The sequence below is a fragment of the Aethalodelphis obliquidens genome, unplaced genomic scaffold, assembly GCF_003676395.1.
Source record: "Aethalodelphis obliquidens isolate GAN/ISIS:26980383/991018 unplaced genomic scaffold, ASM367639v1 scaffold7, whole genome shotgun sequence".
Taxonomy (NCBI): domain Eukaryota; kingdom Metazoa; phylum Chordata; class Mammalia; order Artiodactyla; family Delphinidae; genus Aethalodelphis; species Aethalodelphis obliquidens.
The window spans coordinates 49,186,137-49,206,932 of NW_020837951.1; the positions used below are offsets into that span (position 1 = coordinate 49,186,137).

The 20,796-nt window shown below is 37.6% G+C and overlaps 1 protein-coding gene across 6 annotated transcripts in view; it reads right to left on the reverse strand.

The window, feature by feature from the left end:
• Positions 1-20,796, reverse strand: part of CFAP95 (cilia and flagella associated protein 95) — a 122,367-nt gene that overhangs the window by 95,334 nt on the left and 6,237 nt on the right. For 3 of the 6 annotated variants that reach the window (XM_027105718.1, XM_027105716.1, XM_027105715.1), the window contains exon 2: positions 60-229. The exons of the other annotated variants lie outside the window; for them this stretch is intronic. In XM_027105718.1, the coding sequence (XP_026961519.1) occupies positions 60-113 (54 nt within the window). In that variant the 5' untranslated portion in view covers positions 114-229. The remainder of the gene's footprint in view (positions 1-59; positions 230-20,796) is intronic. 6 annotated transcript variants of the gene reach the window in all.

Here is a 20,796-nt window from a genome sequence, read left to right on the forward strand (position 1 = left end):
ATTTGAAGAGTTATAACATGGCTTCTCTTTTCCCAGGTAAACAAAGTAAACAAACTTACCTGTTCTTCATCTTTATTATGGCTGAACCTCTGGATGTACATCACTTTGATCATGATCTCCTTAAAAAAGTGTTCTCAGAATAGAGCACAATATTTTACTCTTACCAGTGCTGAGTACAGTGGAGCTACTGTGTCCCATACATTTGATTCTGTGCTTTTATTAGCACAACCTAAGCAGGAGAGGAAGTAAGTAAGAGAGGATATGAAAAAGGAAAGAAGAGAGAGAGGGAAGGAGGGAGGAAGAAACAGAAAATAGGTGAACTGAAACCAGATCAGGGAGAAATAAACAAATTCAAAATGTAAGTATGTCCCAAGGCGAATCCTAGGATCAGAACTACCATCTGGAGACAAAGCTTTTGGACCTCTGGCAAGGTTGGAAAGCTTATAGCAAGCCTCCTACATGAAGCCTAGGGCCTTTAAAACAACAATTGAAGGAGTCTATGAAAATACAAATCCTCTCTGAAGCAAACTATCCCCAATTTAGACTCTCAGGATTCCCCCAGATTAAATTCAACAAATGTGAGCTCACAAAAAGTACTGGCAAATATAGAAGGAAATAAGCTAGGGTGAGCAAAAGCAACAAAGAACAGATTTAGGTCCCCTACCACTCCCTAAATCAGATATTCAAATTATTAGATGCAGCATGTGAGATAACTCTGAACCAAAATTCTAAAGAAACAAATCTCGGAATCAGAAAACAATTTGATTAAGGGATAAATCACTCTCAAAAATAGAGAAACTTTCAATGTGAACATGGATGCATTAATCAGTAGTTTCCCCCCTCATCATGGAAATCTTATGAAAGCCACAAGTATGTGGAAAACAAAAATTTTAATTTTGTTAAAATTAAGAGAGAGACTACAAAATATACAAAGGCTGCTGAGCCTTTAGGATTCACAAGGTAGTAAGTGCAGAAGGACCTAAGAGCAGTGTGGTAGGCAGAATCCTAAAATCTATGCTCCCCTCCACCCCAACCAAGATTTCCTGCTCTAATCTGGGTACGAATATGATGAATACAATATTACATCTGTGATTATGTTATATTACATGGCAAATGGGATTTTGTAGATGCAATTTAAAGTACTAATCAGTTGATTTTGGGTTAACCAAAAGGGAGATTATCCAGGTGAACTTAATCTAATCACACAAGTCCTTTGAATGCAGAGAGTTTTCTCTGTCCATTGGCAGAAGGGAAGCTCAGAGAGATCTAAAACAGAAGGATTCAAGGCACTGTTGCTAGTTTTGAAGATGGAGGAGCCATTTAAACGATGGGAGAGTGGCCTCTAGGAGCTATAAGAGTGGTCCATATCTGACAGCTAGTAGGAAAATGGACACTCCAGTCCTACAATTGTAGGGAAGTGAGTTCTGTCAACAACCGGAATAAGCTTGGAAGTGATTTCTTTCCCCGATACTCCATAAAGAGCCCAGTCCAGCTGACACCTGATCTTGGCCATGTGAAACCCTCTTTAGGGAACAAGTGAAGTCTGCCCAGACTTCTGACCTATAGAACCGTGAGCTATTATATGAGTGTTGTCTTAAGCCATTAAATTTGTGGTAATTTGTTATGCAGCAAAAGAAAACTAAAAGAAGTGATATTTCAGAAAGTTATACTAAAAAATGCCCAAAGATGATAAGCCACATCTTGATGTACAGAAAGTATCCCTAATGAGCAGCAAGTGGATTGGGAAGGTGAAGTGAATGGTGTCAGATGGCCCTATCAGTCATATGACTGATGACTGACATTAAGTAGAAGAGGGCTGAAAAAAGTCTGCTAGTTTATACTCTCCAATGAGCCTAGTTCTTATAATCTTTGCTAAAAGAGGATATTTTGATTGCTATTTTCATCAATGTAAAATTGTGTCCTTCATTCCATTTTAATTATTTTGACTTTGAATTACACTTGTTTGAGATTAATATTGAAACATCTACTCTGTGGTTATTTGTGTTTTCCTGGTGCATCTCACCTCACTTTTTATTCTTAGTCATCTAGCATCATTTAGGATAGGGTTCATTTATAGATAGAATATAGTTAATCTTTCCTTTTCACAAAGGAAATTTAAACCATTTTCTTTGTTATAACTTATTTTTTGTCTAGTTATATTATCTTTTTTTTTTCAATATTTTCTTGCTTTCCTTTTATTTCTGTCTACTCTATGGAGTATGCTTTATTTGCTACTATATTTCCCATTGACTTCAAAAGTGAAACTACTTTTAATTTTACTAGTGGTTCATATGAAGCTTTTCCAACGTATTATTTTTTTTTTTTTTTTTTTTTGTGGTACGCGGGCCTCTCACTGTTGTGGCCTCTCCCGTTGTGGAGCACAGGCTCTGGACGCACAGGCTCAGCGGCCATGGCTCAGGGGCCCAGCCGCTCCGCGGCACGTGGGATCTTCCTGGACCCAGGCACAAACCCGTGTCCCCTGCATCGGCAGGCGGACTCTCAACCACTGCGCCACCAGGGAAGGCCCAATGTATTCTTTAACTTGCACTTCTTTATGTTTCAAGATCAGGAATAAAATATCATGCCTTGATAATATATAAGATGACAGTGCTCAGAACAAGGTATGCCGTCATCAAATGCTTATTCGATTAGATTGAGTTGAAATTAGTTTGTTCTTCAATCTCACTTGAAATTACTTGAGACACAGGATTCATACAACATCTCAGACAGCTGGGGGTTGGGGAAGCTTAAGTAATACGGCCTCTGGTAATGCAAGCAGAAGTGTTTCTAAATGAATGGTACGAAAACACTGTCAAAGTTTCATTACTGTTACTACTCATTGTTAGCCACTGAAGCACTATATTTTTAAATGCATGTATAAAAATAAGTTCAGTAATTGACAATTAATCTCTCTTCCTGTTCAAACAAAACCCAAGGGAGAAAGATTGGCTCATTTACTTTTCAGTGTCTTTTGCTTCCTTCCAATCTAAACTCCCATGCCAAGGACGTAGCAGTACCTCTACAATTCCCAGAAAGAGTCTCTGAGCACATGCATGTGGTATCCTGTCCAAGGGCGATTTAGCTGTCAGAATATATCATTAAATCCTTCAGCAAGTTTCCCAACTTATCATTACAGCTCCATGAGTAGCTTTATCAGATGACACAGTCCTAAATCATTTAAACCTGAGAGATAGCAGTGGAGAGCTACTGCAAAGGCTTACACAGTGGTTGCATTAAGATTTGTGGATGAAACATGATGGCCATGAAGGTGTTTTGGGAGAACAACCAGTCATCACTTCTGTTTGCTTTCCATTTCTTGTTCATATTACTTTTCTAATTTCAGGATAAACTTTACAGCTGATCTAAGCGTTTGTTAGCATGACTCCCGGAGGCTTCTGGCAAAGTGACCCCATTCTGGCTCTGCATTGCTAAGTTTAAGAATATACCAGGATTGGGACTTCCCTGGTGCTCCAGAAGTTAAGACTCCACGATCGCAATGCAGGAGGCCCAGGTTCAATCCCTGGTTGGATCCTACATACTGCAACTAAGAGTTCGCATGCTGCAACAAAAGATCCCGCATGTCACAACTAAAGATCCTGCACATGGCAACGAACATCTTACGTGCCGCAGCTAAGACCTGGCACAGACAAATAAATAAATAAATAAATAAATATTAAAAAAAGAGAGAGAGAGAGCTCTACCCATCACCAGTCCCTCCCATCAAGCCTCTCAGATAGCCTCATCCACCAGAGGGCAGACAGTAGAAGCAAGAAGAACTACAATCTTGCAGCCTGTGGGGAAAAAAAGCCACATTCACATAAAGATAGATAAGATGAAAAGGCAGAGAGCTATGTACCAGATGAAGGAACAAGATAAAACCCCAGAAAAACAACTAAATGAAGTGGAGGTAGGCAACCTTCCAGAAAAAGAATTCAGAATAATGATAGTGAAGATGATTCAGGACCTCGGAAAAAGAATGGAGGCAAAGATCAAGAAGATGCAAGAAATGTTTAACAAAGACCTAGAAGAATTAAAGAACAAACAAACAGAGATGAACAATACAATTACTGAAATGAAAACTACACTAAAAGGAATCAATAGCAGAATAACTGAGGCAGAAGAATGGATAAGTGACCTGGAAGACAGAATGGTGGAATTCACTGCTGCAGAACAGAATAAAGAAAAAAGAATGTAAAGAAATGAAGACAGCCTAAGAGACCTCTGGGACAACATTAAACGCAACATCATTCGCAATATAGGGGTCCCAGAAGGAGAACAGAGAGAGAAAGGACCCGAGAAAATATTTGAAGAGATTATAGTCAAAAACTTCCCTAACATGGGAAAGGAAATAGCCACACAAGTCCAGGAAGCGCAGCTACTCCCATATAGGATAAACCTAAGGAGAAACACACCAAGACACATAGTAATCAAATTGGCAAAAATTAAAGGCAAAGAAAAATTATTGAAAGCAGCAAGGGAAAAACGACAAATAACATACAAGGGAACTTCCATAAGGCTAACTAACAGCTGATTTCTCAGCAGAAACTCTACAAGCCAGAAGGGAGTGGCATGATATGCTTAAAGTGATGAAAGGGAAGAACCTACAACCAAGATTACTCTACCCAGCAAGGATCTCATTCAGATTTGATGGAGAAATCAAAAGCTTTACAGACAAGCAAAAGCTAAGAGAATTTAGCACCACCAAACCACCTCTACAACAAATGCTAAAGGAACTTCTCTAAGTGGGAAACACAAGAGAAGAAAATGGCCTACAAAAACAAACCCAAAACAATTAAGAAAATGGTCCTAGGAACATACATATCAATAATTACCTTAAATGTGAATGGACTAAATACTCCAACCAAAAGACACAGATTGGCTGAATGGATACAAAAACAAGACCCATCTATATACCATGTTCGTGGACTGGAAGAATCAGTACTGTGAAAATGATTCTACTACCCAAAGCAATCTACAGATTCAATGCAATCCCTATCAAATTACCAATGGCATTTTTTACGGAACTAGAACAAATCATCTTAAAATTTGTATGGAGACACAAAAGAACCCAAATAGCCAAAACAGTCTTGAAGAAGAAAAATGGAGCTGGAGGAATGAGACTCCCTGACTTCAGACTATACTACAAAGCTACAGTAATCAAGACAATATGGTACTGGCACAAAAACAGAAACATAGACCAATGGAACAAGATAGCAAGCCCAGAGATAATCCCACGCACCTATGGTCAACTAATCTATGACAAAGGAGGCAAGGATATACAATGGAGAAAAGACAGTCTCTACAATAAGTGGTGCTCGAAAACTGGACAGCTACATGTAAAAGAATGAAATTAGAACACTCCCTAACACCATACACAAAAATAAACTCAAAATGGACTTGAGATGTAAATGTAAGACCGGACACTATAAAACTCTTAGAGGAAAACATAGGAAGAACACTCTTTGACATAAATCACAGCAAGATATTTTTTGATCCACCTCCTAGAGTAATGGAAATAAAAACAAAAATAAACAAATGGGACCTAATGAAATGTCAAAGCTTTTGCACGGCAAAGGAAACCATAAACAAGATGAAAAGACAACCCTCAGAATGGGAGAAAATATTTGCAAACAAATCAATGGACAAAGAATTAATCTCCAAAATATATAAACAGTCATGCAACTCAATATTAAAGAAACAAACAACCCAATCCAAAAATGGGCAGAAGCCCTAAATAGACATTTCTCCAAAGAAGACATACAGATGGCCAAGAAGCACATGAAAAGCTGCTCAACACCACTAATTATTAGAGAAATGCAAATCAAAACTGCAATGAGGTATCACCTCACACCAGTTAGAATGGGCATCATCAGAAAACCTACAAACAACAAATGCTGGAGAGGGTGTGGAGAAAAGGCAACCCTCTTGCACTGTTCGTGGGAATGTTAATTGATACAGCCACTATGGAGAACAGTATGGAGGTTCCTTAAAAAACTAAAAAGAGAATTATCATATGATCCAGCAGTCCCACTACTGGGCATTTACCCAGAGAAAACCGTAATTCAAAAAGACACATGCACCCCAATGTTCATTGCAGCACTGTCTACAATAGCCAGGTCACGGAAGCAACCTAGATGCCCATCAGCATACGAATGGATAAAGAAGATGTGGTACATATATACAATGGAATATTACTCAGCGATAAAAAGGAAAGAAATTGAGTCATTTGTTGAGACGTTGATGGATCTAGAGACTGTCATACAGAGTGAAGTAAGTCAGAAAGAGAAAAATATCGTACATTAATGCATGTATGTGGAACCTAGAAAAATGGTACAGATGAAGCGGTTTGCAGGGCAGAAGTTGAGACACAGATGTAGAGAACAAATGTATGGACACCAAGGGGGGGAAATCCGCGGTGGGGTGGAGATGGTGGTGTGCTGAATTGGGCGATTGGGATTGACATGTATACACTGATGTGTATAAAATTGACGACTAATAAGAACCTGCAGTATAAAAAACAAAACAAACAAACAAAAACTGATTATACTAGGATCAGGATACAATAGTTTGCATGCACCAAGAGTGATGAATAGGGGCTGTTTAGGCTTAGCTTCACTGTAGTGTACTGTACTGTACCGCCTCCTATAATCATATTGTGTTCTGTATTGAGAGGTTTAATGTAAAAATAACAATGACCAAATCATATATAGAAATAGATCTCTGACCCACAACCTGCAACAACTTGGCCAGGAAATCAACCAGCCCCAGGAAGCCAGCCTGCTATAAGTCAGACTTGCAGGAAGTCAAACTTCTATCTCCAGTGATGGTCCAGGAAGCCAAACAGTAACCCCTGTAACAACTGATCTCAAATGGCCAGGACCTGATTAATAACTGACAGCTTTACTAATATTTGTCCCCAGCCTGCCTACAGCTTCCTCATGCCAACAGCTTCCAATCAGGGCATACACGAAACCTTCTCTTTTTTCCGCTCCTCTGCCTGCCTTTGAGTCTCTGCTAAAACACAAGTGACAGTGGCTGACTCCCTTACTATAGCAAGCTCTGAATAAATAGCCTCTGCTTGCTTTCATTTGGTTAGTCTTCATTTATTTCCACAGTATAAATCTGAGTTTAAAGAGGTGCTCCTGGCTCCAAAGAAGTGGTCCCCAGCACATATCCAGGCAGTCTACTTAGAGAACTGATCCAGTCCTGTGTACTTAAGTCTAAGTGCAAAGTGAAAGACTACTAAGAATAATATTACTCTTATTCAGATGTTATTATGTGTAACTATGCACCCAGTGGTGAGGATTTCAGAAGCAGGAACCCCCATCTGTCCTGAAATATGTTGCTGACCTCTGCAATGTGTATCATGATTGTGCTGATTTCCTTTTATGATAATTAAACCCTGCTCGATCTACCCAAGGAGCGTGTATCTGGTCTTTCCACCAGTCTGAGCTTACAAGTAACACTGTCAATACAATGATCATGCACATTCTGCTTCTCAGATTAGATAGGTAGGGCTTGTATATTTTGGAGAGGAATATAAAGATTTTTGTCTTCTGTCCAAGGCTAGAATTTATAGATAACTGCTAATGGTAGTATTTCTTAACCTAGAGCCAGGTACCATTTGGGGAAGAAAGGGCAATAAAGGCAGAGAGAGCAGCACAAGAAAGGTGAGGAGGCAGGAACATATAGAGCAATGTTGTACATCTCAGGAGCCTCCAAAATATGCCATATGGTTTACATCAAACTTCAAATGCAGACTTCCAACTTCTACAAGCTGAGGGAATAGGGGAAGGAAATGCTCTGAAGCAAACTTTGCCATGAGGAGAGTTTTTTTAACACCATTTATTTCTGGGTTTTCTTGCACTAAGAGGACAAGCAACATCTATAGCCAAATATAGAGTTAAAAATTTAACAACTTTCTCTTTTAACTTATGCATTAAATCAAATAATGTACACATGCTGTTTCTCTCTGCTAACTATGCTGATAAGTGCTATATTGTTTGAATAGCTCTTCTTGAGTCACAGGTGCATAGGACCAAGCAGTCAGCAGAAAAACAGTCAGCACATCTTGACTGGAAGCAGACAACCGTAATGGCCAAGAATCACGGAAATATCAAAAGAAGTAGCGCCAGCCCAGAGAAGTCTCAGTCATGTAGTCCTGCCAACCCCACCCTCAAATTTCTCCTTAAATAGACCTACCCTCTTTCAGAGAGCAGGACACTAATTTTCAAGATGTTAGTCTGCTGCCCTCCTCATTTGCTGGCAAATTACTAAATTTCTCTTTCCTTTATCCTCAAAACTTTGTCCTCGTTATTCTCATTCAGCATCAGGGACAGGGACGGAATTTTCAGTTTTATAACCAGGTAGGTGCCACTAAACTCCCAAGACATCCCCATCTGCTGTTCTCCTTCATTCTCACTGCACAAGGATCACCATCACATTTGACTCTAAGTGGGACCGTGACACAGTCCAGATGTTCATTTTCAATCATTTGAGACCTAAATTTGTCAACAAATATTTTCAAAGGGAACATTAGGGAAAACAATTATGTGCTAAATACGAATGTCTACTTCTCTCTTTGCATTGCCAATTCCCTCTCTGGTATTAATCACAGTTGCTAATATTCATGTCATCATCTAATAGAGTTCCCACTTCTGTCAATTTGCAACATATCATTCAAGTAGCAGCAATTTTCTTTTTTTAATCTCAAGATTTTTCTATCCTATATATATGCATCGTAGAAAATAAGAAAGAGAAATGAAAGAAGGAAAGAAATATTGAGGGAAGGATGGAGGGAGGCAGTTTTTAGTACTGCTTGATTAAATGGCTCAATAAAATCATTCTTCTTCTCTCTACTTTGCCCTCAGGATTACAAGATAGTTGAAGCAGTTCTGGGCTGAACATCCCAGCAAGACCAGAACCAGAAATAAAAATGGATCATATCTCCTTGTGTCTCCTTCCTAGGAAGAGGAACTCTTTCCCAGGAGCCCAATAGCAAACTTCCCTCAGGTCTCACTGGCTGGAAATGGGTGACATGCCCTCTCCTAAACCAGTCGCTGATAAGAAGAATGGGACTACCAGAAAGACTTTATAGCTAAACCTTAAGCCTATCTGGATTCTATCGTAGAGTAAACATAAGGATTCTGTCAGTAAAAAAAAAAAAAAAAAAAAGTTGAGGTGGGATGAATCTTGGTAAGAAATCAGTGGTATCTGATAATACAGAGTATTAACATTAAAAAAAGAACTTTGAAAAAATTTTTGATGAAGAGTTATTATTTAAAATTGCATTTATTTGACTACTAGTTTGCTTTAACATTTCCTCATATGTTCTGCTCTCTATTCTATCTTTTTAAACTCCTTTGGGAGGGCACAGCCCTTTTTAGTGGCAGTAAAACAGAAGAGAAAAAAGAAAGGAATCCAATCTGCAGACTGACATCAATATTAAAATCTCAAGGTAGTTTACAAGAGCCATCACGTCAGAAGTCTCTTTATAGTTGCCAAATCCACGAGTTTCATCCAAGCACTGCTGACTGCTCAGTAGAACAGGTGAGGCAATATGAATCCACAAAACATTATTTGCACTAACCATATCTTCATTGGCAGGTTGATGCCAATAGGACTAAGAAGTTTCCCAAGAAGTTTCTTAAGTTTTGCTGACAGCTCAATACTACTCCCTTTTAATTTCCTATTATAACGTGTTCTAGACCTCTCCCAAACTTGTGCCTAGAACTTCCCTAAAAGTAGAACAAGTTAGAGCACACATAGCTTCAACTCCAGTTACCCTTTGGCTTATTTTATTATGGGTTTTCTATTATAATATCATTAACTTAGGGAGTAACTGATGCCACTGATAGTGGAACCCACACAGTATATTCTAATTAGACTATTAGCTCCTTTAATTTGAACTCCATTGCAACAATAAATCCTCTGCAATGTCTCCTTATCTTAACCCATTTTCTGCTAACATTTCCATGTTACTAGTTAAGTACATTTAAATTATAATAATTAAATAATAATACATTTCCTTCTTTTGAAAAGATTTACCTTTTGAACAATAACAACATGTTCATTGGACAGTTATTGGTTTGCTTATCATTTGCTGATTTCTATATGGGCTATTTATATATTAAGAATATTGACTATATGTCTTTTTCTTATTTTATTTTTGTCTTTCAAACTTGATTAATGTGAATATATATATATATATATATATATATATATATATATATAATCTATCAATCTTGTTTCTTTATGTTTTCTGACTTGGGTAACATGTTTAGGAAGACTTTCCACTCTGAGATCAGGTATATCCACCTTTCTTTTCAAAGATCTTAAGCCTTCTGATTTTGCAGTAAATGTCAGACTTTATTTATGTGTATAATTATATATTTAGCTAATGAAAACCTTTCAAATACCAACAAGAAAATTACTTGGTGCAATACATTTAAATTGTAATAATAAATGAGGTCTTCCATGCACAGCATTGTCCTATTGATATTGTTCCTTTCTTTCACATTCATTTGCTCTCCCTGGATGACAACATCATCCCTCACAGGTACTGCATCCACACCAATGACCACTAAATCCAGGTTTCCAGGTCAACATACAAAGGAATTCCCCCAGCCCATGAGAAGTAGGAGAACATTAGAGTTAGGAGGAAAGAACTGAGACTCAGGGGCAAAAGGATTAAAGGAAAGGTGACTCTTGTGAATGGTGAGCTAGCTCTGTCATTCGGAAGCTAGGGGTTAGCTCTGTTTCATTAATCTTCTATTTGTTCTGGCCAAGGTCAAAGTGATTCCAGCCAGTCTGCCACAGCAAAAAAAAAAAAAAAAAAAAAAAACTATTTAGAATCAGAAAATAAAGAATTGTGGGGAGGCTGAAGAAGGAAAATATTATTCATGACTTTTTCTCAAAATGTGCATTGGTGGAGAAACCAGCAATCAGGGATCTCATAATAACTAAAGAATACACACCTACTTAACTGCCATAATTACAATTCATTAACTGAAAGGGAGGAAAGAGGTTTTCAAGAGTCTTTTCCCTCTGAGTATATGTCTTAAATATCTATTTTTTACATAAAGTGATTGGTACACTGATAGTATTTAAAAAACTATTCTCTATTCTAAATTAAAACCTGCAAATCAAAATAGAGAGATCAGTTAGGCTCAATTTTCCAGAGATAAATCAATGAAATTCTTCAACTATTCTCACATGGTACTCTGAGGGTTTTTATAGAAATTAATTTAAAAGTCAGAGAATTCAGGATACAGATGTTTGAGGTTGTTTTGTTTTTACTGAATTACTGACTAAACTGATTGGTTTAATATTCCATATGTTCTATGAGGGGAGGCACAGGGGAAACGTTATTGACAATTTAAACTTAAGAAAATAGACACCTCAAAATAGTTGAAAAGGCTGGACTAAGGATACATAGCTAGAAAGGGGCAGAATCAGGACTGGAAAATGAGGTTTTCAGATTCTAATCTTGGTGTTATTTCTACTCTACATTTCTTTTACTATAAAATCCTTATTTTATAGGATTTTTATACTAAGGCAATAATAAATAATCTGACTTTTAGCAATTTTAATGGCTTAGTAATACTGGAGCACTAAGAACTAAGGTTGAGGATATGAGAAGATCAAAGAAGAAATAAGTTGTCATCATACCCTTTCATTTAATCAGTATGGCTTTGAATCAAAGAGAAAAGAGGAAGGACCCTGTAAAAAGCTGGTGTGTGACATTCAAAATTCTAGAGTTAGCTATCCTCGATTTTAAAAAGAAAAAAACTCCCAAACTTCTAACCATTCTCTTAGAGGAAGGCTCAACAGAAGAACATGGGCTCTGTCACAAAGCTGATCTGGGTTCAAGATCTAGCTCTGCCACTAACTCATTATGTACCTTTGGTTAAGCTGATTTTCTAAGCCCTATTTTCCTCATCTAGACAATGGAGAAAAATAAAGCAGCTACGTTATAGGGTTGTTAAGGATTAAATGCAATATATGTAAAGCATTTAACACAGTGCCAGGCACAAGGTAAACACAGTGATGATCCCTTGTTTTGGTTTAGCCACACTAAAGAGTACAGATAGTTCCATGAGGCTGCTCCATGATGGCAGGGGAAAGGCTAAAGAGATGGTATTTTTGCATAAAACATGGGTTATAATTATTTACCTGCAGACATATGAGTTGTATTACTATCAGCAGAGCCTCCTTCTCCTGCTATTACTACAATTTTTCAAGGCTCATTTACCTGACAGCCATCTCCTCTTCCCAGGGCAGTTCTAGGCTTCTTTATTATGACCAAAACAGACTTGTTCATTGGATATAATCACCCGGGATTCTGAAATGCCATGGTGACTCCTGCTTTATGCATTAACCAGACCATTACAGTTACTGAGTAGCAGCACCAGTTCACAATCTGTGAACTCTTAAAGGTTATAAGATTCACTTCTCATCTCTCTCTTCAATCCAAGCACAGAGTCTAACACTGAGAATTAAGTCCAGAAACAGTAGGTTGGTTCAGATTATGGAAGCCTTTTGTATCATAAACAAAAATCTGGATTTTTTCTTTGGTGGTTGGTAAAGAGTAGCTGAAAGCTGTGAAGCACAGAAATGACATGGTCATTTTTGTGTATTAGAAAAATCACTTTGGAAGTTGTGTGGAGGTTAGCAGGAGGCTTGGTCTGGAGGTATGACCTGCATAATCAATACCATCAAGAGAAGAGGAAATATGCTAAGAATTCTGCCTAATAAGGAAGGCAAGTATTGAAAAGAATCTTTAAAGTATTTCTATCAATATCCTTAACATTTCAATTTAATAATGTTCAAGTACATAGAGTGGAGGCCAGTGTCATGAAACAAACTTTTCTCTGACATGAGTGATCTTAAAATACACACACACACACACACACACACGCACACACGCGCACACACACACACACACACACACAACAATGATGCCTCAAAATACAACATGGAGCTTTTTAGTTCCAGTCTTTTTCTTGCAGCAGAGTCAATCTAAGTGCTGGTTGAAAACGGGAAAAATCTAGGAATTAAAGAAAACCAGTTTTCCCCATCCAGATAATTCATGGGTTTCCAATATCATATCTACTAGCAAATAGCTATTGAAAATAATGTAAATTGTTTTTGAAACTTTCTCCTCTATGAGTTCTCGAAAGCTTAAAAATATACTAGCCTAGAAAATTACTTCCTAGTGATGTAAGTTCTTGTCTTAAGGTCAAAATATATATAGGAATGAACTGACAGCTTGCTTGTATAACCCCGTGCTAGAATTCAAAAGGACAAATCTGATTTTTAAAAAACCAACTTAATTTTAAAATCTACACTTGGCTGCTAATAATATACAATTAACTCCCTCTTAAAAACAAAGGAATTAAATTGTATGACATTGAGTTTCAATTCTGGTTTATAATTTAAACTGAAAAAGTCTTATTTACATAGTCAAAAAGGTATCAGGGAGCAGTTTAGATTTTTCCAAATATAATTTCTGAAATAAAAGCCTGATTATATTTTGTTTAAACAAGTTACATCTCCATATACTGATTGAGAGTTTCTGATCTTCCAATCAGTGGATACTCAGAAGTTTTCATTTGCACTATTTGAAAAGAAAGTCTTGGTATGCAAAGTAGATTTGCAACTAAACAAGACTATAGGTGAATAGGATAATCTGCTTTAGAAAAGAAGTTTCTTGGGAGCAGGGTCTAGTTTTGGTCATCTTTGTCACCTCTGTGGACATGCCATGCATATAGCAGATACCCAGCAAATGTTTGCTCAACTGAAATACTTCATTAAATAGAATGTTTTGTGTGAAGATGGATGCTGCTAACCATAAATGAACCTTTTTTTTCCTTAAAACATCTTTATTGGGGTATAATTGCTTTACAATGGTGTGTTAGTTTCTGCTTTATAACAAAGTGAATCAGCTATACATATACATACATCCCCATATCTCCTCCCTCTTGCATCTCCCTCCCACCCTCCCTATCCCAGCCCTCTAGGTGGTCACAAAGCACCAAGCTGATCTCCCTGTGATATGCGGCTGCTTCCCACTAGCTATCTGTTTTACATTTGATAGTGTATATATGCCCATGCTACTCTCACTTCCTCCCAGCTTACCCTTCCCCCTCCCCATGTCTTCAAGTCCAATTTCTACATCTGCGTCTTTATTCCTGTCCTGCCCCTAGGTTCTTCAGAACCATTATTGTTTTGTTTTTTTTTTAGATTCCATATATATGTGTTAGCATACAGTATTTGTTTTTCTCTTACTTCACTCTGTATGACAGACTCTAGGTCCATCCACCTCACAGCAAATAACTCAATTTCGTTTCTTTTTATGGCTTAGTAATATTCCATTGTATGTATGTGCCACATCTTCTTTATCCATTCATCTGTCGATGGACACAGGTTGCTTCCATGTCCTGGCTGTTGTAAATAGTGCTGCAATGAACATTGTGGTACATGACACTTTTTGAATTATGGTTTTCTCAGGGTGAACCTCTTTTTATTGCATCAAGTTAAAAGTATTTACTTACTAGTTCTAGTTATTAAAAAAAATCACATTAAAATTCTACAATTTAGGGGCTTCCCTGGTGGCGCGGTGGTTGAGAGTCTGTATGCCGATGCAGGGGAGGCGGGTTCGTGCCCCGGTCTGGGAAGATCCCACATGCCGCGGAGCGGCTGGGCCCGTGAGCCATGGCCGCTGAGCCTGTGCGTCCGGAGCCTGTGCTCCGCAATGGGAGAGGCCACAACAGTGAGAGGCCCGCGTACCACAAAAAAAAAAAAAATTCTATAATTTAGGTTTATCACTAGTCAGACTGACTCTCCTTAGATAATTATTTCTTTAAGTTTTAAAGAAGAGTATAAATTTCTAAAATGGATTCACTCATTTTTCTTGAAAGAAAAAAGCATTTATGAAAAAACACTTTTCTTGTTGAAATAAAAGAGAACTGTCAGCTCTGTTAGAGCCAGTAATAAAGAGCCAATCCTTTCTAGATGTTGGTATTGAGTTGGCACTGTTTCATGGACTTACCTAAGGATTTTAACAATGAAAAAAGTGATTAAAAGATAGCTTATATTAGTTGGTTCTATTATTGAAGTATGGTCTGTTGGCTCAAATGTATGTCATCAATGGCAATGAAAAACCTAATTCACTCTGACACAGTTATAAATGGATGTGGACTTTTGTGGGCCCTGAAGTACAATATGATTAGACCTACTCTTGGTCAAAATTAAATCTTATCAAAAAATTGGGGGGAAAATATAAAATCATTTTAACTGAAATACATTTTTTATATTTTATTTGAAATTTTGTATAAAGAACATATTCATTAGCACAGGATTAAATTTGCTCAAGTAACACATAAAGTCATTTTGGCTAGAGTTTATGAAATACAGGAAGGTTTTCAAGCAAATAATATTCATAAGACTGTACGACTTTCTTAGCATTCATTAAGACTGCTTTTATGCATTAAAAAAGTGGCTGTAAGCCAGCTTTCCATCTTACATTAAAAATATAAGATACACATGAATACAACAGCTTATGTATTTAATTCAAAATTCATTTCCTTGCTGTCAAGTGGCAAAAGAAATGGAAGGAAAATTTTTGAAAAGTTATACTATGTTCAATATTTGTAATTCCTGTTCATTATGACTAAACTATAGAAACTATAAATTTTTTCCAGTAAACTGTTATCCAGTTTTAACTGTTTAAACTGTTATTAGTTTTCTGTCTGTTCCTTTTATCTTTCATTCTTTTGACAACCACGTTAACAGCATTTACATGATGCCATTTTTACCAGTCCACGATGTGACCGCTAAGCCTCACTACATTCTTCATAACACTAAGAAATCACAATTGCATAATGCAATTTAAACATGGTGAAAATGTAGGCTTTTCTAAAAGAGAAAATAGAAAGGTAAGAATGTCCTTGTAAGTCTATCTTATAATAAATTTCATGTGAATTAGCTTCCTATAAAATAAACAAATTTAAGTGAATAATGAAACAAAATGTAATTTAAAATATCTGACAATACTGCATGTATTGATGGTAATTTTTGCCATTCAGTCTAAAATGGAATAACGGAATAAGAACCTCAGAATTCTACATTACAATTTTCCTTACAATGAGGCATTTTAACTTTAATAAAATACTTCAACACATGTTAAGAATAAAAGTCAACTAACATTCCTTCTTATAATACCTCATTAATAGCTAATAAATGGTTAGTTCAGTTAAAAACTCTACAGTTGCTAAATCATTGCTTTTATTTATTAAATTATAAAGCAAAGAAACATTATCTCTATTAATTTATTGCCCAAGATTTTTGCATGATCCCATGTTAAGAATGAAACATCTTGGGGGAGTGACCAAGGTGGTGGAGTAGGAAGACCCTGAGCTCATCTCCTCTCACAGGCACACCAAATTTGCAACTATTTACCGAGCAATTATCCATGAGAGGGACCTGAAAACCATCAGAAAAGATTTCTCAAGAATATAAAGAAGATCTCTCTAAGAATATAAAGAAGGAACCACATGAAATGGGTAGGAGGGGCAAAGACATGGTATAATCAAGACCCAGACCCCCCAGGTGAGCAACCCGTAAATGTGAGAATAATTACAATTGCAGAGGTTCTCCCCAAGGAGTGAGGGGTCTGAGCCCTACATCAGGAGCTCCCCAGACCCAAGGTCCTACATAGCAAGATGAGCCCCCAGAACATTTGGCTTTGAAGGCCGGTGAGGCTTGATTTGGGGAGAGCCAGAAGACTATGAGAAATAGACTCCACTCTTTTTTTTTTTTTTTTTTGCGGTAAGCGGGCCTCTCACTGTTGTGGCCTCTCCCGTTGCGGAGCACAGGCTCCGGAAGCGCAGGCTCAGCGGCCATGGCTCACGGGCCCAGCTGCTCTGCGGCATGTGGGATCTTCCCGGACCGGGGCACGAATCCGTGTCCCCTGCATCGGCAGGCGGACTCTCAACCACCGCGCCACCAGGGAAGCCCTAGACTCCACTCTTAAAGGGCACACACAAATCTCACATGCTTCAAGACCAAGGGCATAAGCAGTAATTTGAAGGCAGCCTGGGTCAGACCCACTTCTTGATCTTGGAGAGCCTCTGGGAGAGGAAGAAGGCAGCTGAAACTCACTCTAGGGACATGGATGCTGGCAGCAGCCATTTTTAGGGAGCTCATCCCACCACAAGTACACTGGTGCTGGTAAGTGCCATTTTGGAACCCTCCCTCTAGCTTATTAGTGCTGGGACCTAGTCCTGCCCACTAGCTGGTGGGCACCAGTCCTGGGACACCCCGGGCCAGGAAGCTAGCTGGGTGGGAACACAACCCCACCAACCAGTAGGCTGGCTGCTATAGGACCCCCCAAGGTTCCAGCCACCCTGGGACTTGGCACCATCCACCAGAGGACGCAGGACCCAGCCCCACCCCCAAGTGCAAATCAAAACTACAATGAGATACTACCTCACACCTGTCAGAATGGCTATTGTCAAAAAGACAACAAATAAGTGTTGGCAAGGATGTGGAAAACAGGGAACCCTCATGCACTGTTGGTGGGAATGTAAACTGGTGCAGCCACTATGGAGAACAGTATGGAGATTCCTCAAAAAACTAAAAATAGAACTACCATACAATGCAGCAATTCTACTCCCGGGTATTTATCCAAAGAAAACAAAAACACTAATTAGAAAGGATATATGTACTTCTATGTTCATTGCAGCCTTATTTACAATAGCCAAGATATGGAAGCAACCCAAGTGCCCAACAATAGATGAATGGATAAAGAAGATGTGGTATATATTCACAATGGAATATTACTCAGCCATAAAAAAGAATGAAATCTTGCCACTTGTGACGACATGGATAGCCCTAGAGGTATTGTGCTAAGTGAAATAAGTCAGACAGAGAAAGACAAATACCATATGATTTCACTTACATGTGGAATTTAAAAAACAAATGAACAAACACAACCAAACAGAATCAATGTCATAGATACAGAGAACAAACAGGTGTTTACCAGAGGGGAGAAGGGTGGGGGGAGGAGGGAAATAAGTGAGGGACATTAAGAAGTACAAACTTGCAGTTACAAAATAAATGAAGAAAAAAAGAGAAACCTGACTGCACTTTTTTTTTTAATCTGTGTTGTGACTTTAATTTCTTTTTTTTTTTGGTAATAAAAAGTTGACTTTTTAATTTGAATTTGTCTTTTTTATTTATTGGTCTGAAAGGCATTTCAAACATATTATAATAATATATTGGTGTAATTTAATTGGTGCAACATGCTTTATGGCTCCAATCAAAACTGGTTTTCATTCATTTGATTGGTTTGAGCCCAGGATAGCCTACAGGGAAAAAAAAAAGCTGGATAACCACCCAAAGTGTTTGTATTTTCATTGGAAACTGATTTTTGTTTTGTTTTATTGTTTCTGTTTTTATTTTTAAATTAAATAAACTGCCATGAACTGAAAAAAAAAAAGTCACGAGTATGAAATGTACAATGTGGGGAGTATAGTCAATAGTTATATAATATCTTTGTAAATAAAATAAAATAAAATACTGGTAAATAATTAATACTGTTTAATAACTTACTGTGTAAATAAAATAAACTCTTTAATAAAATAACCTGTTTAAATAAGAGTAATTATGCAAACCTATGCCATAGACCTCTTTACCCTAAGTGCAGGTCCACAGCACACTGAGATTTTTAAGGGGGTCAGATAGCATAACTGTTCCTGTAAATGAGTTAATTCTAAGAGGTAATTTAATTAAAGTAGAGAAGTGGCATTTGAACTGGGCCTTTATTTGTTCATTTGACAAATGCTGAAGTGCTTACTATGTTCAGGTAATATGCCAGGTACTAGGAAAACAAAGATGAAATGGATTCCCTCATTTTATTATGTGATAAAACTAAGAACTGTGTATGTATAGATACATGTGTGTGCTCAATTTACGTATGTATGCATAACTAAACATAGTATAAAGTAAGGAGAGCACCCTTGAAAAATGGGTGGATTTCAACAGAGAAGCATAAACCCCTTCAACGGCTCCCTGCAACCCTTTCAGAAAAATTTCAACTGCCAAAATATGGTCTCAAGTTTCCTCACGATTCAGCCTCTAACTAAATTCCTAGGTGAGTTCCTCTACAGCTTCTTTATCTATGCTACATGTTGGCTATTCTATCCTTTCTTATTTTTTTCCATTTCTTTTCTTTCATTCATCTATCCATACATTTACATATTAATTGAGAGCCCATTATATGCAAGGCAAGGTACAGATACACAACACTGAACAGGAAAAATAGGGTTCTAGCCCTTGTGGAGTTACATTCTATAGAATGATAAAGATATTGAACTAATTAGACAACTGTTAATTGCATTTAATATATGCTACAAGGAAAAAATACAAGAGTCTTGAGTATATAATGAGAGCTTTAGTCCTTTTTTCCTTTTAGGTATTTGACTTCATGTGTAGTAACAAATATGCTACATGCCTTGGCAAAACACATACATGACAGAGGATGCTAGATAAGTTCTTAAAACATTCAGGGGCCTGTCATGATAGTGAAACTTCTAAGAGTCCAGTAGTCTGGGGCATGTCAGGCATGTCACAATATTTCTATCAACGTGAAGGACAAGTTGCTTCATCTTGTACACTCTACCACTGAGAGACACATGGGCCACTTTAGATTCAGGAGGCAATATGTAGTCTATTCAAATGTTCTAGTTGGAATAATTGACTGAGTAACTCATAGTTCTGAGTGGATCCCAGAGCTTCCATGCAAGCTGATTTGGGGCCATATGACCGAGAAGATCCAGTGGTAGCAAAAATTTTTTTTTAAATGTCATGGCAACACTCTTAGGGTTTTGGAAAAAAGCCTGTCCTCTACTATTGATAAATATTAGCCTTTTGAGAAACAGTTCTGGGTTTGCTACTGGGCTTCATGACTAAATACCTGACCACGGGACACCATGTAACCATGTGACATGAGCTGTCCTTGGTGAGCTGTTCAGTGTGGTACAAAAAAGAAAAAAGAGGATACAGAAAGTAAGAAAAATTGGAACTAAGCAATCATGCTCATAGCTGACATCCAGGTGAAAGCAATACTAAATCTGAAATCACTTTACAAACACTTTCAGGTCAGTAAAAGTTATTAGCTTGGCCTTCTTTCAATTTCTGAGACATGCTATGTAAACTCTCTTCTTCTTAAGGACTTCACACATACTGTTTCCACTAGTGATGAGGCTCTTCCCCTGCTTTTCACAGGGCTGGTTCCTTCTTATCTTTCAGGTCTCAGCTTAAATATCACAACCTGGAATAGGTTTCCCTGACCACACTGTCTAAAGCTCTGCTCTTACTCCACACTGTTATCATCTAGCCTGGTGCCTTGCTTTTACCTTTTGTGCCATGTATTACAATTTTTCATTATACATTTTTCTGTTTACTTGAATATTGTGTATCTCTTCCATTAGATGGTAAGTCCTACAAGAAGGCAAGAATAATGTCTGTTTTTCTCACCACCGTATACCTAGCAGCAAGCACAATGTCTTAAACACAGTAACATTCATTAAAATTTGTGGAATAAATAAGTACAATTACTTGGAGTTTCATCCCTCAGAGGTGGTATTTAACCTTCTCCTCCTATGAACCCAATACACAACATTTTGCACTGTTCTTTTTTGCACACTAATGGTGATTTTGCAGACTTACCATAGAAATTCAAGTGCCTAAAGCCAGAAGATGTTAATTGGGGAGTTACTCTTTGGCATTCCT